General features: G+C 36.5%; 2 protein-coding genes across 2 annotated transcripts; one reads left to right on the top strand and one right to left on the bottom strand.

Annotated features, from left to right (window-relative positions):
• Positions 1 to 11,961: 11,961 nt before the first annotated feature.
• Positions 11,962 to 12,627, bottom strand: LOC107058055 (uncharacterized). The gene is made up of 2 exons (XM_015303355.1): positions 12,547 to 12,627; positions 11,962 to 12,426 (listed from the first exon to the last, which is right to left on the bottom strand). Exons 1-2 carry the CDS (start codon positions 12,625 to 12,627, stop codon positions 11,962 to 11,964), a joined length of 546 nt encoding a protein of 181 aa, XP_015158841.1.
• Positions 12,628 to 14,651: 2,024 nt separating this feature from the next.
• On the top strand, positions 14,652 to 15,614 carry LOC107058062 (E3 ubiquitin-protein ligase MBR1-like). Its single transcript, XM_015303358.1, has 3 exons — positions 14,652 to 14,754; positions 14,849 to 14,983; positions 15,077 to 15,614. Exons 1-3 carry the CDS (start codon positions 14,713 to 14,715, stop codon positions 15,212 to 15,214), a joined length of 315 nt encoding a protein of 104 aa, XP_015158844.1. The 5' UTR covers positions 14,652 to 14,712; the 3' UTR covers positions 15,215 to 15,614.
• The last annotated feature ends 3,210 nt before the right edge of the window (positions 15,615 to 18,824 follow it).

Below are 18,824 nucleotides of genomic sequence, written 5' to 3'. Positions count from 1 at the left end.
AAATATATGGACTATTGAAATTTCTTTCTTTAGCAACACTGATTTGATACCCCTAATATCAACTGATATATTTGAAGGAACTTTCCACACTCCATTCAATACCTTCTTGATTATTAGGGAATCAGTTTCCATAGCCAAAGATAGTTAGTTATGCTTGAGACAATGCATTAATCCCCATTTAAATGCTTTCACTTAGTCCTCCAAAGTAGAACATAAAATAAATATTTTAGCCTTAGCAAATACAAATTCACCATGTGCATTTCTAATACATTAAGCTTTGGAGTAGAATCTAATATTGGCCTTACTAAACCCATCAGTATTACACTTGTTGCTTCCAATCCCCGGCTGCATTCATCTTACTTCTTTGCTAATGATTAGAGGAGTGTAATTTTTCAGGAATTGTTGGCCAATTATAAGACATTCCTATTGAATTTCTAGTCATTCTTCCTCCAAATTTAATCACATTTTTCTTTTTTCATAATTGTCAAATAATGAATGGTGAAACTGCCTTGTCCAATGGTATTAGCTTTGCTCCATTACCTTCTTCCCACACTTATAAATTGTTTGCCTGAGCTAAATAAAAGGTCAATGTATTTTAGTGACCCCAACAAAATTCCTCCATAGATAATTAGAATCAGGACAAAGTATAAATAAGTGATTGAGTCGTACTTTACTCATTTTATGAATTCATAGCTAGATTGACGTTATGGTTCCCACAATCCTAATTGTGGTGTTTAGCCACTCATGTTTTCACGATAACAAGCAATAATCTTTATTCAAAGCATAAAAGAAAGCACTTACAGTAATTGCAAATTCACACGAAAGATTGATATTCAAACACTTAATCACAATCCCGGATCTTGATCCGAAAATAATCAATAAAATCCAGAGATAAAAATATGGAAAATTACGCTTCGTTCATACAATGACGACCCCCTTCCAAAATAAAACCTAATTAATTATGTAGACTGTAAAAAAAAAGAGTCCTACTCGAAGTAGGACTGATCTGTTGGGATGGCTCACGGATGATTTAATGGCCCGTCACAAGCCAGATGGCCCGTGAAACCAGTCGTTGTCCCACACTTAGACAATGTGGGACTTTCTTCACTGAGAGTTTTTACGCGCACCTAGATGGTCCGTCTTGGGCACCACGGTCCATATAGTGCTCCGTGATGTTGAGCCTTCATTGGAAATTCTCTCTTAATCTTCACAAGCAACACAACGACCCGTCAAATCCACCACGACTCGTGTAGGATCCCATGGCCTTGAGTTAATACTTGGATCCTAAGACTCCACACTAGTTATCTCCCACGAGCCCTCATATAGCCCGTCAAGAGGACCACGATCCATCTGGGGACTCCGTGGTCTTCACCTGGCCGTTGCTCAGTTTTGCTTTTCTTCACTGCCTCAGCTTCACGAGCCCTCAAGCGGCTCGTCATCATGACCACGGCCCATCTGGGTCTCCGTGATGCTTGGTTCCACTTCACTTTCTTCACTTTTTTCTATCTTTCACGTCCAAGTGTTTTACCTATTCAATCATCAACAAACACATCATATTTACATAAAACTACCAAAATTTTAGCCTTAATCCTTAGTTTTGAGCGTCAAATGTGCCAATAGTTCACGGCACATCATTGAAATTGTTGAATATAAACTGAGAGTCGAACTAAGCGTGATCTGGATGCTAAGTGCCTGAACCTACATCATAAAACGATGTAGCACAAAGTATGCATCATTACTTGGAATATACTGAGCATGCATAATATAGATACTAAGCTGAATAATGATATAACTGAGCAATATAATAATGAATATGGAAATAGACTGTACGGAAGTGTAATTGAAATCTGAACTAAATAGAATGACTAAATACTAATCATGTAACTAATATGATGAACTGAATGTTGAAGTGAATGTTGATAACATGGTCAATGCAATAAGAGTATAACTGTGGGAGCTACTATTAACTGACATAAACCACGTGAGCTAAGTTGGAGTCCGATGTATATGCCCCATCAAGAGGACCCAATATACCTTGCTAGGGGTAGAAAGGCATGATTATAGCGTGATCACTAAAAACTGATGCCCAACAGAGGAGACTTCTGAACCTGCATTGGCACGTAGTTCTTGGACTGTGAGGGTACGCTGAACTCTAGTCCAACTCGGTGCTAAGTTTACTCCCAACTGAATGAAAAGCTAAAATGCACTCAAATACTGAGTACCTCAAAATGCTGACATGCTATCTGGGAATGCACATAAATATATTGAAAGTTATGGCATTCAATTTCTAAAGCATAATTTTCTGACTGATCTACCTAACAAGTATAATTCATGAGTTGATAGTTGATACAAGCTAGGGTTCTTAATTATGTACATGCAAATTACACTAAATCACCAAGAATCATATTATTTAGATCATGGGAACTATAACAGCAAAAATCACAATAAATCTTCAAAATATGGAAACCCTATGTCTGAACAATTTATGAGAAATTGAGGAACTGACTGAATTCTAGGGACCTAATGAGTGAAAGGAACTCACTAGTGAAATCCCACATACTTGGTGACGAAATCTACAGAGAAATCCATTAGATTTCGGGGTTGAACTTCGAAGAACACTCCTGCTTGTTCTTGGGAGAAGCGGTAGACTTTTCCTCTTCTTTTCGCTCTAAGTTGGGGTATTTTTGGAGAATGAGGGTTCTCGGTATTGTCTGACTATATTATTAGGCTTAGACTGAGTAAAACAACGCAGTTTAGGCATCAAATGATGTAGTTTAACTGCCCAACGCATAGGGGAAAAGACTAATGTGACCCTGACTTAAATGCTTCCGAAGTGACTTCAAGACATGCATCACAGGCCATCAAGGCCAGTCTAGCAGCTCGTGAAGATGCCCTGCCCAACAGGGCTTCACTAAAATGGGCATAACTGTTTACTCCGAGCTTGGAATTAGGGAAACTTTGTGGCGTTAAAAGGAGGATTCAGAGAACTTTAATTTGATAGGTTATGGGCTACCTAGTTCTTTTTGTATGGAAAGATATGGACGCTTAAAGTTGACCCTAAACTCTAAGTCTGACAAGTCCCCTTCACAGACGACTTCATGGATGACTTCACGGTCCGTGTGGAGTTACAGATTGTTTAGACGTCCGTGGTGCTTAACCAGTGAATTTAGGGGTGAAACGTCACTTAAAAGCTGACAAAGTCACTTCAAGACAGGCTTCATAGGCCGTCATGAGAGTCACGGCCCATCAAATGGGTCATGAAGATTCTCTGCCCGATAGGGCTTCACTAAAACGAGCATAACTTTTTACTTCGGGCTCGGAATTAGGCAAACTTTGTTGTGTTGGAACGAGGACTCAAAGACCTTTATCTTGATAGGTTGTGGGCCACCTAAATCATTTTGTGCTGAAAGATATGATCGTTTGAAGTTGACTCAAACCTCAAAGTCTATCAAGCCTCTTTCACGAGCCACTTGACGACTCGTGTGAAGATCCACAGACCGCCTAGTGGTCCGTGGTACTTCACAATAGCTATGGTGGTTATGTGTCCCCCTCATGGGCCACTTCATAGCCCGTGTGGAGCTCCATAAACTGTTTAGTGGTATGTGGTCTTTCACCCTTTGCTTGGTGCACAACCACGAGCAGGGTGACGGGTCGTGGTCCTCTCCCCGGCACATGGACCCCGTCCATGGTTTTCCCTTCTCTTTAGTTAAATCTTAGTTTTGATTTTTGAGGTGTTACATCAACCACTTGATAGCCTCACTTGACTTGAGAATACTTCAATGAATTGAAACATTGGGATTTTTAAAAAAAAATACCAAGTTGAGGTACCTATATGTGCACTCTCAAAGTCAGAGTGCTTACTTACCAACTGAGATCATGTTGAGTGTATGTTTTTGTATTATTCCTTTTATTTTTAGCGTACAATTGGAATGGAAAAATCTTTAAATTAACATTTACTATCTCGTCTTGAAGATATGCTATTTACATTTTCTTCCTCAAAAAGAAAAGAAATGTTGCAATCTGTTGTTTTAAGTTTCTCACTATTCAAGAGTCTTGATTATTGTAATTTATGTGGTATTAAATATTTATGACTCTCTCCCTGTTTTTCCTCCGTCATTTGCTCTGATTGAAAAGAAATATTTTCTCTCCGCCGCTCCGTCACACTCTTCTTTGTAAGTTGTCCTGCATTTTTTCTCTTAATAGTTAGATTTTCTTCCTTGAATTTATAATCTTGGATTAAAGAATGAACAAAAAAATGCAAAGGTCAAGATTTTTTTTCTTGAATTTAGAATTTTTGGGATGGAAGGATGAATAAAAAGTGCCAATGATAGCTAAATCACTTTTTCCTTGGTTTCATTTTATTCTACTCAAATTAAACAAAGTTTTTCTTTCAAAGTGTGTACGAATGTGGTTTCAGGTTCTATGTCATTTGATTTGGTTTTTGTTTGTTCATAGCTCTTTTGTTCCTTTAATTTTTTAGCAAAACCACTTAAAATTAGTCCAACCATGATGAACATTGAGAATAGTGTAAGAACAAGAGGTTTAATTAGAATTCTTCGGTTTGAGGAAGATCTTAAATAGAGTGGAATAGATTCAAAGAGAGTCATATAGTCAACCTACGAAATTCGGAATTGAGGCAAAATTGATTAATTAATTGCGATGTTGCATGTGTAACAATCTTTTTCCAGTGATTATGAATGATCTTTTAGCTCGGACTAATTAGATACCAATGATGCTCCTTTCCTTCTTTAAGAACAGAAGTTTATAATTAAAAGAAAATTGCAATGGCTAGATACTTCTCTACGACGAGTGAGTTTGATTTTTTTCTCAGTTTATCAAACATTACCTATCGTTTTTAGATACTGATGAACTTCTTTTAGTTTTTCTATCTCCGGTAACTATGCTTTCTTGTGAACCTTTTAGTGGGATTTTTTCCTTTTGCAATTTTGTATTCTATTGAAGTTGGCTTAGTGTTGGCTTGATGTGATGGATGATCCTAGCTGAATAAGAAAGAGGGATGTTTTTTTGTGGGGTGTATAAGTAATTTAGAAAGATGAAGCAAAAGATATCTCTGTTAATCGATTAAGAACTGATATATATATATATATATATATATATATATATTTATATATATATACACAAAATCAATAACAGAGTCTCTATTAGAGAGTCCGTCATACTGTAGAAAACTAAACCAACAAACTCTAGGAAAATAAGAAAACAAACTCCTAAAGTGGTCGATTCATATCTAACAACCTATGCAGTAAAACACTAAGTAGTAACAACGTGTGTGGAGTGGAGTAATAGTAAAAGCGTTCTAATACACACACCCCTCAAGCTAGATGGGTGCAACAACACCTAGCTTGGACAAATGGCGATGGAAGGAGCTCTTCAGAAGCGGCTTAGTGAGAGTGTCAGCCAACTGATCGGAACAAGGAATGCGCTTGAAGATAAGGCGTTTATTGGCAACCTGTTGGCGAACGTAGTGAAAGTCAACAACTATATGCTTCATCTGGCTGTGAAGATTGTTATTCTCGCATAAGTAGGTGACACCAAGGTTGTCAAAAAAGATCATAGGTGGTCTCATCAACAGCACTAGCAACAGCCCGATACTCTGCTTCAGTAGACAAGTGAGCAATGGTACGTTGTTTTTTTGATGACCAACTAACTGGAGTAAGGCTAAGAAAAATAACATAACATGTTTTGGAACTTCGATCAGTGAGGTTGCCAGCCTAGTCAACATCAAAAAACACCGAGAGATTAAGACTGGTGCTTAGAGCAATTCGAAGGCCATAAGTAGCAGTGCTTTTGAGATAGCGAAGGAGGCGTTTAACAGCCTTCCAGTGAGCTTCAGATGGAGCATGCATAAATTGAAACAATTTGTTCATTGAGTAAGAAACATCAGACCTGCTAAAAGACAAATATTGCAATTTACCAATGACTTTCCTGTATTCGGTAGCATCATGAGATGGAGTACCATTATTTTGTAGAAACTTTGAGAAGAACTCATAGGAGTGGAAACACCATTGCAATCTTGCATCAGAAGATCTTGGAGAAGGTCTGAAACATACTTTGCTTGTGAGAGCAGAAGACCTTTGCCATCTCGATGATAAAAGGGCCAAGATCTTTAAGGGAAATATGGGAAGCTAAGGAAGAAATAACTTGATGAACCACTGAAGAATTATTTCCTGTAAGAATGATGTCATCTACATAGACCCAAAGATACACAACGCCATTAGAACCATAGCGAACAAATAGAGACGGATCCGAGTGAGACTAAGAAATCCCAAAGAAAAAAGATAGGATGTCAGTTCATTGTACCAAGCGTGAGGCGCTTGCTTGAGACCATAAATAGCCTTACGCAAACGACAAACATGTGAAGGATGAGAGGCATCCTCAAATCCTGGTGGTTGTTTCATAAAAACCTCTTCTTCAAGTGTTTCTTGTAAAAAGGCATTATTGTCGTCCAATTGATGTAAAATTCAATCGTGTCGAACTGCAAGTGAGAGAACAACATGAATGGTTGTGGGCTTGACAACCGGACTTGAAGTGCAGTGATAGTCAAGACCTGGACGCTGAGTGAACCCTTTGGCAACCAACCGAGCTTTGTACCGATCAACTGAACCGTCAACTTTCTTTTTGATCCTGTAAATCCACTTACAGTCAACAACATTCTTATTAGAATCCTGAGGAACCAGTTCCCATGTTTGATTCCGAATTAACGTATCAAATCCATCTTTCATTGCTAACCGCCACACTGGGTGCTTTAGAGCTTGCTTAAAGGTATAAGGGGTAACATGGTCAGGTAATTGGACAAGATAATTGGATGGGGCAGAAAATATTATGTTGTGATCGGGTCGTTGGGAGGGTTGGAGGAGGAGGCGGTGGCGGAGTAGGTGGGGCGGAGGAGTTTGGGGCAAATTCACTGGTTGTGCAGCAGAATGAGTGGAAGGTTGTGGCAAATGTGGTGTTTTGAGTCGACGACGATATGTGATGAGTCTGGGGGATGAATTATGTGAAGGGACAAAGGATTGACGTTGCTGCAAAGAAGAAGGGGAAGAAGAAAGAGGAGAAAGTGAATTGCCTGAGCCCATGGAATGCGCATGATTCTGGCCGGAAGAGATGGATTCGCAAGATAGACCACCAGTAAAGTCTCACGTACTGGAAGAGGCAAAGGAAGTGAAGAAATATCAGGGGCAAGAGTTTGAGTTTCTGGAGGAGTGTCAACAACTTCACATGTGAGCGTAAAAGACTTATTTTGAAGATGTGAGAATAGTGTGTGAAAGGGGAAAATATTTTCAAAAAACTTTACATCACGTGAGATATAAAATTTAGAGTGAATGGGATTAAAACATTGGTGTGCATAATGAACCAGAGAGAAGCCTAGATAGACGCAAGGAGTGGACCTAGGCTCAAGTTTATTGGTGGTGTAAGGCTTAAGCCATGGGTAACATAAACAACCAAAGGTTCTAAGTGAATCGTATCGGGTTGTGACACCAAACAGTTTTTCATAAGGTGATGTGTTGTTTAACAATGGTGTGGGAAATCGATTAATAAGATAGACGGCATGTTGAAAAGCAAATGACCAAAAATGTGAAGTTAAGGATGCCTCATGTAAAATTGTTTGGGCAGTTTCGCCGATGACGACGCTCTGCGATGGTCACTCTTTATGGTGTATGAGGAGGGGAGACAAGGTGTTCAATTCCATTAGAATGGAGATACGGATCAAGACCTTTATATTCACCTCCTCCATCAGTACAAAGAAAGACATTTTCTTTTTAAAATATTTTTCCACTAAGGAATGAAACTTGGAAAAAATGTCTCGAACCTCATGCTTATTTTTAAGGGTGTACAACCAAATACAGAGGCGTATCCAGGATCTCAAGAATATGGGGGCACCATTATCTTCAAAATAGGCAATTAATTCAATTATATAAATTTTACGGTGAGAACAAGTTGACGAGCAAGTAGGTAGTAGCAATCTTTATATAGTAATATATTAGCAAAAAACATCATTCACTTACAATTGTCCTCGACGAGTTTTCATATTTTGAAAACGGTCAATAATGACATCATTACTTACATTTTTAAATATACTACGCTCTATATAGCAAACTAAACAACCATTCAAAAGATCTTCATCCATCCTATTACGCAAATCATTCTTTATGTACTTCATTGATGAGAATGCTCTTTCCACGCTTGCGGTAGCAACAGGAATAATCAAAGTTAGCTTCACAAGTAGATACACAAGTGACCAAGTTTGATCTAGTTTTGTCTCTATCATCACTTTTGCAAGATCCTTGATTCCCTTCAAGTTGAGAAACTTGCTATCACACTTTTGAGCATAGACAATAAAATCATCAAGTTGAAAATTGAGTTCCCGAAGCTCTTTATCACCAAACTCACTTGGGTAGTACTCGGCTAGTTTCATTATCCTATCCTTGTGAAAATTAGCAAATGAATCAACCGGACTCAAACTAGCCATACCGAGGAGCAAGTCACTAGTCACCACATCAAAACGATTATTGAGTTCTTGAAGTGCCAAATCAATGACGGCATAAAACACTTCCACACGAAAGTGATGCAAATATGAAATATTGGACCTCTTACGCTTCGACTTCCCATTAGAGTAGTCTTCATTCATTTTGGGAATTGAAATTCCATGTTTACCACAAAATAAGCTAACCTCATCCATCATAGAGTCCCATTCATCCTCTCTCATCATTTGCAATCGTTTCTTTGAAAGGTCAAGCAATCCCATAGCATTAACAATATCTTGATCTTTCTTTTGTAAAACTTTATTCAACTCATTCGTCAATAGCAACACCTTAAACATCAAGTGCAACATAAAGACAAATTCAAATTCATGAATCTTGCTCAAAAGATTTTCCGCCGCAAATCTATCAAGATGATATGGACAATCACGTTTCATATCCTTAAGCACATTAACAATTGAAGAAAAAAGAATCAGGAAATTGTCCAAGGTTTTAAAATGAGACCCCCAACAAGTATCACCCGGTCGTTGGAGGCCACGTTCTTGATTCAAACCTTGCCCTGTATGAACTTCTCCAAATTTAAGCAACTCTTCCAACTTATCTTCTTGATGTTGTCGAAGTGAATCTCTGCGTTTAAATGAAGCTCCAATAGTATTCAAAATATTAGTGAGAACATAAAAAAAATTATCCACATCCGAATTCTTTTTGGAAAGACCTACAAGTGCCAATTGCAATTGGTGAGCAAAACAGTGAATAGAATATGCAGATGACGTATCTTGTAAAATCAAAGACTTGAGACCATTTATTTCCCCTTGCATATTACTAGCCCCATCATAACCTTGACCACGTATTTTGGATGTACATAATGAGTGATCCAAAAGCAAAGAATAAATTGCCTTTTTTAATGATTGAGAAGATGTATCATTTACGTGGACAATACCCAAGAATCGCTCTATCACCATTCCACTTTTGTTGACATATCTCAAAATTAGAGCCATTTGCTCCTTATGAGAAACATCCTTTGATTCATCAACTAATATTCCAAAATAATCACCGTCCAAGTCTTCAATGATAGCCTTAGTTATTTCTTTAGCACAAGCCTCCACAATATCTTTTTGAATTGTCGGACAAATCATCATATCATTTTGTGGAGCATTACCTAATATTACTCTTCCCACATCAAAACTTCTATCCCCATACCATTTCAAAAGTTCAAGAAAAGCACCCTTATATTCGGAACCTTCACTTTCATCATGTCCACGAAATGGAAATCCCGATGTCAAGAGAAATCTTGCTACATCAATTGAGGCATTTAAACGCATCCGATAATCACTTCTTGCCTTTTCACTTTGCTTGTCAAAAGAAGATTGGATCAATTGTCGGTGGTTTTTCAAATCTTGCATCCTATTGAAACATTTATGATGGATACTATTTACCTTACCAACATGTTTTTTGAATCTTTCTAAAGCTTTGTTCCAACACCTAAAACCATCTCTTGTAAATGAATCTCCGGCATTTCCACGACTTTCAAGTTCATTCTTGAACAAAAAACAACACAAACAAAATGTTGTGTCTGCTTTAATGCTATATTCCAACCATTGAGATCTTCTCTTAAACCAAGTTGGTCGAAATTGACGCATTTTATCTCCAAACTTAGTTTTAGGGAAGATATGATCAACAAGTTGACATGGCTTTTTTAGAATGTAATACCTCCTTACCGCATTTCGAATATTAGGACAATAAGATGAAATAGGCATTCGATCTTTGGGATCTGCTTCCAGAGATTTAAAATCAAGTATATTATCCATATTTGAAAGTGGAAAAGAATTTGTATGTCTTTGAACTTCCGGAGCAACTTGTGAACTCACAAATGGTTGATTAGAGCTAGAACTTGGTTGGCCATCTTTTGGCTTTGGTAACTTGATGAGAAACTTATCCATTTATGATTTGATGAATTGATTGTAAGAATTATTTTACCTACAAAATTAAATATTCACACTTCTATTCAATCTTATAAAAACAAAATAATTTTTAAAAAATATTAGCACAAATAACAAGTTTACTAATAAAAGAATCACAATTATTAGATAACTATTTAGAAATCAAGAAATTCTTATAAATTTAAATATTCAAGCAATCAAATAATGGAACCACTTCATAAATCAAGAAAAACATATAAAACAAATGAAGTACATTAATAAATAAATAAAAATTTAGATAACATACCTTGTTACTTGTTCTCAAATCTCACTTCTCCTTCACCATGAACAACAAAGTGGAAATGTGGAATGAAGCCAAAAGAAGAACAATATGATGTCTTTACTCCTTTTTACCTTTTAGTTTAGGGCTTTGAAAAGTCAAAAGAAAAAGTTAAAATAAATAAATAAGAAAAACGTCTAAATAAAGAAGGAAAGGAGAAAAAGAAAGTAAAAAATATAATTTGACTTTATTGACACTTCTAGCTTAAGGTCTAGACATAGCTAATGCAACCTAAAAATATGGGTATTTGAACCTCTTTTTATTTATAAATTATTAAAAAGATCTATGAAAAGTGACACATTTTATTATATTAATTAAAAATTAAAAATGTTAATGTGGATAGAAAAATTTGAACCACAAATCTATAAGTTATGCACCCCCTATTTGTACTTACTTATCAATATACTAGAGTATTCTTTTTAACCTTGGGTTCACCAATACCAAATTTTAAAAAGATAATTAGAAAAATAGTAGTATTATATAGGGGGTTAGGAAGGGGAGGATGGGTGCATGTGAACCCCCTCCCCTTCATATACATACGCCTCTGACCAAATATATTTGGTGTACTGATCAATGAAAACACAATAATATCATTTTTATCAATGGAAAGGACAGGCGATGGACCCCACAAGTCACTAAAAAGTATTTGTAACGGAGCAGTACTTATAAGAGATAAGCAATTGAATGGAAAACGTTGAACTTTAATTGAACAACAAGAATTACAAAAGGAAACTTGTGCGTTAATGAAACTGGGAGAGAATATTTATTCAAAACAAAGTTAAAGAGTCTAGAATGGGGATGACCAAGGCGACGGTGCCAGACTTGGCGAGGAACTGTTGTAGTGGCAACTTGAACAGTAGGCTTATTCACTGTGAAATTGGGCCATTCATAAAGTCTTGTTCCTATTCCGAACGGATACCAACGGAACCCGCATTTTCAAGTTCTTCAGAGAAAGAAAATGGAAAAAATTCAATGGAGGTCAGATTATCTTGACAAAATTTTGATACCGAAAGAATATTTTGGTGGATAGCAGGTGCACACAAAGTATCGGCTAGTCTAAAAGCATTATTTGATGCAACTAATGAAGTAGAACCATGATGAGTAATTGAGATTCGTTTACCATCACCCATAGCTATTCCTTCTGAGCCGGTATATTCATCCAGATTAGTAGGGTCTGTTGTGACATGATGCGTAGCACTGGAGTCTACAATCCATTGGTTTGCTGAGCGTGGTTACTCGAAAGAAAATTTGCCTTTGCCTCTAAATGATTGTGAGACTGTGACCTGCAAACGTTTGCAGTATGACCCTGTTTGTTACAAAGCTGACATCGAACATGGTTATTGGTGTAACACCCTTGTGCAGGAGCATTTGGACGATTGTTGGGACGCCATTGTGAGTTGTTGTTGGGTCGACGAGCAGTGCGGTTATTGGAATTGGGGGATCTGTTGTGAGTGACCATTGCAGCAGTTATTGCAGGAGGTTCTTTCTTCAATTCCTCATGCTTGAGGAAGAGTTCATAGTCAATTAGTTTCACATACAACTCATCATATGAGATGATGGAATCTCTAGCTCGAATTGCAGCTGAAATCTCACGAAAATCTGACCCAAGACCACTCAGTATTTTCACAACCAACTCATCGTTGGTGACTGTAGCACCGGCAGTGGCGAGCTTATTGCAGATAGAGCGTACTTGATGTAGATAATTTGTGACTGGAAGGGAGCCCTTTGAGAGGCATGCGGGCTGATCACGAAGGCTAAATATTCATGTTTGGGAATTGTTGGCATAAGCCAGGTGCAGGGAGTCCCAAGCAAGTTGAGAAGTGGAGGCAGCAGCCACGGTTGAAGCAATTATCGGGTCGACAGAAGCCATTATGGCATTCTGGATCAATTGATCCTAGCGGAACCAAGTGCTGTAAGCTAGGTTCGCCACTTCTCTACTATTTTCTGTGATAGTTGATGAAGGAGCAGGAGAAGAACCATCAAGATGGCCGGACAGATTGTGCCCATGCATAAGCATGGAAACATGTGCTTTCCAGGTGGAAAAGTTGTGGCTGCCAACAAGCTTTATCGGCAGCTGCAACACTGGATTAAACTGAACAACAAGGTTAGGGTTGCTGCTAGTGGAGTCTGCATTCCTTACGTTATCAGGCATGGTAAGACTGAGTCTGTGGTGGTAGTCAGAGGATCGGAAAAAAAAACTCAGGAGAGTTAAGATGTGAGCTCTGAAACCATATAAGTAATTGAGCAAGATGAAGCAAAAGATATCTCTGTTAATCATTAATAACTGATATATATATATATATATACAAAATAAATAACAGAGTCTCTATTAGAGAGTCCTTCGTACTGTGGAAACTAAACCAACAAACTAGGAAAATAAGAAAACAAACTCCTAAAATGGTGGATACATATCTAACAACCTATGCAGTAAAACACTAAGCAGTAACAATGTGTGTGGAGTGCGGTAACGGTAATAGCGTACTAATAGGGTGGCCGTGGGGGTGGGCATGTCTTGGAAAGGGGGATCATTTCCCTCAGGTGTATGTGAGGTTGCGGGTTAGGGAAGCCTTGCAGTTAAGGATATATTTTCTCTTTACGTAATCTCAAGTGTGATATAAGCAAAATTCAGTACTATGTTATAAGTTATTGAAAATGTGGAAATTAAATTCCTTTGTTTTCCTCCGGTCATTCCATTATCAGAGAAGTACTTCAGTCATATATCAATAATATATGTGGACAAAATAGTGTGAGTGGAAATTGATTTTCTTGCTAGCAGCTCCAACAAGTTACCATTGAATCTATTAAAAAACTCTAATCTATTACAAGTACAAATAACTCTAGATGTAATTAAAATCTTGTGACATATGAAAGTACTTTTAATACAGTATTGAGGAATAAGTTAGCATGTAACAATATTATCTCTATAGATGATACTATACACTAGGCTTTCAAAATGTTTCTTTAAAGATCTTCTTGTGTAATACACGTGTTGTTTATATGTGCTAACCATTGTCTGCTCGTGTTTCTTTCATGTGCTTCCTGTACACTTTAGTTTTTTCATTTGAAAAGAGGATTTCAAAATCTCAACCAATCATTCTAACACACAACAAATCATTTTCCATTGAACCTCAGATGGAGAGCAACAATTCTAACGTTGACAACTCGACCTTCAGTGGAAATTCAACCCCTGCTAATGTGCCAATAGATGGAGGCATGACTGAAAGTATTGTTGGTAATATCCTGTCCCCAATCGAGGAACAACGACCAGCCTACCAGGACATTTATCATAGATATCTTGCTCTTTCTTCTACACAAGCCCTCATTCCAGTTAAGCTTCTTCACTTAACCAAGCTTATTTTGTTTATCGATCTTTTCCATGTCTTATCAATTAAACTACGTTTGTAAGTTGATTTGAAACTTAATCGTATACTTATATGCAATTTAGGTATTTGTTGCTTAGAGAAAAAGAAGCCAACTCAGAAAAATTTTATTGTTATTTTCCAATAATTCCTGGTTGAGTTATTCTCAATTGATAATATTTCAAAAATTGTCAGATGTTTTGATAGCATTCAACTCCCAACTGTGACCTGAAATCTAATAAGTGTTTGATGAGTCATTTCGGTTGGAGTAACATTTCCCCTATAAATGATACACCCTCTTTTTTTTAAAAATGACCTAGTTTGACTTGACATGTAGTTTAAGAAAATAAGATTTTTCAATCTTGTGGTCCTAAATTAAGGTAACGTCAAATATACCAAAATGTCCTTTAATCTTGTGGCTTTAAACATATCATATAGAAAGTTGAAATTAAAGTGTCGTCCTTTTTTATCTTCTTGAAGCCTTTGATGACTTTTTATCACCTTTTAAAAACTAGTTCCTAAAGTCTTGCGAACTTGTATGTTTTTCCATTTTAGATGTTTTTCTTTATGTTGTTGTTAAATGAGTCTGCTCCTAAATGAGTTCAACATTTCAGGTAAGAGATGAAGATTCTAGGCAGGTAATGCTTTGAAAACACAATACTTTAGAGTTTTATACTTGAATTTTTCTTTTTATGGATATGATATCCTGTGACATGGTGTTTCATCTTTTAGGGCATTTCGGAATGCCTCACTCATACAAGTGCTGGATCGAGATTATTAGCTTTTTATTTAAGCATGAAGACCCATACATACCAATTTCCCAAGTCAACATGTCTTGACGGCAAGGAGCGTTGCTCCATATGCTTGGTAAGTGGCACCTAATTTCAGAACCCCAACCTGAGTCTGTAAGCTTATTTCAGTTTGGTTTTGACCTTCTTTTTTTGGTCATGTTTGACTTAGGATGATTATTACGACAAGGAAAAACTCACAGAAATCAGTTGTGGTCATATATACCATTATGATTGTATTAGAGAGTGGATCAAGCTCAAGAACATTTGTCCTATTTGCAAGAGGGATCCAGCTGCAACAATCAGTTAAATTCTTTGTTTGGTGGACTAACTAGTGGAGTGGCATCATTAATCTCAAAAGAGTTGAGTTAAACCTAAAAATAAGGAACCATTCTGAGTTTGAGAAAAACAATGGTCTTTTAGTTTGATGTGCTTTCTTTCTTTTCTGATGATGCTAAGTTTTATCTACACTTTGAAGCTGAGTAAAAATTGGTATTCATGTTGGTTTGAGTGGTTGATATTGAACAAATTTGGTTCATAATCTCGATGTTTATGGCAGGTTTTGAAAACCTCTTGATTCTTAGCTTTTAATGCCTCCCGAGTTTTTTCCTATATAGAAGGTAGGCATTCTATTCAACTAAACACCAACAACAAGAAAAGTAAGTATTTTCATTCCAAATCATCAATAACAAAAATCAATAGGCTGATTCAAATCTTGAAGTTGTTAGCATGAGTTAGGAAAAGTAGTTAATGGGTAGATTTGTTCCTAATTATTGTAGAACAATTAGATTATATTGTGGATTGTGTAGCATATCATTTAGGATTGTAGTATCATGTTCTTTGGAATTGTAAATATCTTCCCATAACTTTGTAATTTTATATGATGTATAGTTGATGCATAAAAAACATATCTTTTTCGACCCATTTTGTGTTCGTATTAGAGAAAAAATATTTCTCTGATCATGATCTTTTCTTTATCCTAAGTCTATAATTCTACCATGGGTGAATGCTCTGGAAATATAAACACCATTCTAGAACTTATAACCATTCATTTTGGTGTAAAAATCAATGGAAAGAATTATTCTCTTTGGTCTCAAATTGTTGAGATGTTTGATGCAAGTCGTGGAAAAATGGGATACTTATCGGGAACATTTAAAGAGCCTCTTGCTATTGATACCACTTATGAAAAGTACAGTATAAATAATGCTATTGTTAAAAGTTAGCTCATTAGTGCCATGGAACCCGACATTACTATTTTATTTGTACGTCTTCCAACGGACAAGAGTATTTGGGACACCATGTCTCAAACATATTATAAAGGGGCGGGTAGATTAGTTATTTACGATCTCTCTTGTCAAAAAATTTCTACATACTCTGCAGATTTGTGCAAAATATGGCAGGAATTGGATCATCGTAAGCCCATCTCTTTCACATAATCTGATGTTGTCTAGGCTCGACAAAAGGAAATCGAAGAAGAGAGTGTGTATATCTTCCGGGTTGTTTGGATAATATTTATGATCGTGTACGAAGTGATATTCTTCGCGCAGACCCTTTTCCCAATCCTGAATCTGCTTTTGCTATGGTTTGAAGTGAAGAACAATGGAGGAACCCAATGCTCAATAATAATACCGATTCCAACATGGCTATGGCAGCAACCTTTTTTTTCCAGAATCGAAATTACCATTCAAAAGCTTGTAGCAATGCTGAAAAGGGTTGTACTCATTGCGGAAATCCCAAACATGTAATTGATTTTTTTTAATATGCATGGACATCCAGATTGGTGGGATGGTTTGAATGAAAAAGAAGTCTAGGGAATGGAAAAATCGAAAGGATGGTGATAAAAATGATGGGAAAGTTGCTGCTATGGTTACAACTAGTACATCACTACCAACTACTGGAACGCCATTGGTTTCAATTGAAATTGGTGATTCTAATTTAGCTATACCTAGATACTCATCAGGTAATATTGGATCAACTCTGATTAAAATGGATTCTAATAAAGACACTAGATTGGTTATTGACTCCGGAGCTACTAATCATATGACCTTTGATTTGTCGGTGCTACAAGCTCCTAATAAACCACATTGTTCACATGTGTACAATGCAAATGGTGTATCATCCCAATTATTAGTGCTGGACCTACTGTTTTGACACTCTCCATGTCTTTAAAGTATACATTATATGTTCCTTCACTATCCAATAATCTTTTATCTCCGTCTCAAGTAACTCAACAATTAAATTGTCTAGTACTAATGTATCCTCATTTCTGCATCTTTCAGGACCTCAACAATAAGGAGATTATTGGGCATGGTACTAAAAGATGGGGGATCTATTATGTTGATGATTTATGTCGTGGTATTGCTGTAACTAGTCATGGTTCATTTTCTACTAAATAACACTAAATATGGATGTGGCATGGAAGCTTTGGTCATGCTTCTTTTGGCTACATTAACTAATTATTTCCAACTTTATTCTTAGGGTGCGATTTCTGTAATTTTCATTGTGATGTTTGTGTATTATCTAAAAGTTATTGTACTACTAATCAATTAAGTACTAGCAAGGTGAATGAGTTGTTTGCATTGATTTACTCTGATGTGTAGGGTCCCTCTCCAGTTTCTACTTCATCTAGCTATTGTTGGTTTGTAATCCTTGGTGATGATTTCAGTCGTATGACATAGATTCATCTACTGAAGAATAAAACTAATGTTTCTGAATGCTTCCACTCATTTCCATAAGCCCATTCAAACTCAATTTTCAGCCAAAATAAAAGATCTTTAGGTCAGATAATGGTGGAGAATATGTTAATCAGGTGTTGTAGTTGTATCTTTAAAATCATGACATCATTTAGGAAACTACATGCCCTTTTACACCTCAGCAAAATGGAGTAGCAAAGAGGAAACATTGTCATATATTGGTAATTGTGCCTGCATGTTTGATTGGTTCTCATATGCAACCTTTATCTTGGGAAGATGCTGTTTTTATACTTTTTATTTAATAAATTGTGTACCAAATAGTTTTCTACATTTTAAGAATCCCTTAAATCAACTCTCCATTTATGTTAACCTCTCATCTACCTTAAAATTGGAACGTCGAGTCTTTTGTTGTGTTGTTTTTGTTCATCTCCCTAAAAACAAATTTTCCAAGCTTGATCCATGTGAATTGCGGTTTCTTTGTTGGGTATTTACATCATAAAAAGGGCTACAAATGTTATCACCCCCCTACCAAAAGATTGTATGTTATTATGGATGTTACTTTTTTCAGTGACAGTGATGTATTTCTCTCTGGAGTTATCCAATTTTTCTCTTCGGGGGGTGTTTTGTTAAGAAAATATATTTTAAGACTGGTTTAAGAGTCGCCACTTAATTTTTGAAGGAAAATTAAGAAAATCAATTTTTCAAAAGATTAAAACAGTAAATCTATTGAAAACATAAAAGGGGTTCGGGGTTCTTATTAGCATTTCGAGAAGGGTTTGAACGCACCCGAAATGCCCACTAATATACGGTTATCCGGTAATTAACTATTTGGCTAAATTAATTTTTTAACTTAGCTTGAATTGCAAAACTGAACTATCTTATAGTTAGGACAATTTTTAAGGGAGAAATAGAAAAATATTGCAATATTATTTAAAAGAAGTATTTGGTAAACTTATTTATTTATTTTTAAGTCAAGTAAGAGACGGATAATTTAGTTTAAGTGATTAATTCAAAATGAGTGTCTTCTGGGGTTTGAATGTTCGAAACCTTAAAATCGATAACATATACACAAACATAATAAATAAAGAGCGAGAGACTTGGACCCAAGTCTGGTTCTCCTGTCCGCCTGGGCCAGTACTTGGGCATGATTTCAGCTTTGGGCCTATGGCCCATTTGTACCTGTCCTTATATAAGCTAATTTTTCGTTGGGCTTTAGGCCCACTTTTT

This window comes from Solanum tuberosum, unplaced genomic scaffold (genome assembly GCF_000226075.1).
Source record: "Solanum tuberosum cultivar DM 1-3 516 R44 unplaced genomic scaffold, SolTub_3.0 scf00426, whole genome shotgun sequence".
Classification (NCBI taxonomy): domain Eukaryota; kingdom Viridiplantae; phylum Streptophyta; class Magnoliopsida; order Solanales; family Solanaceae; genus Solanum; species Solanum tuberosum.
Note: the sequence above shows the minus strand (reverse complement) of the source record. Positions and strands in the feature narration are given on the sequence as shown.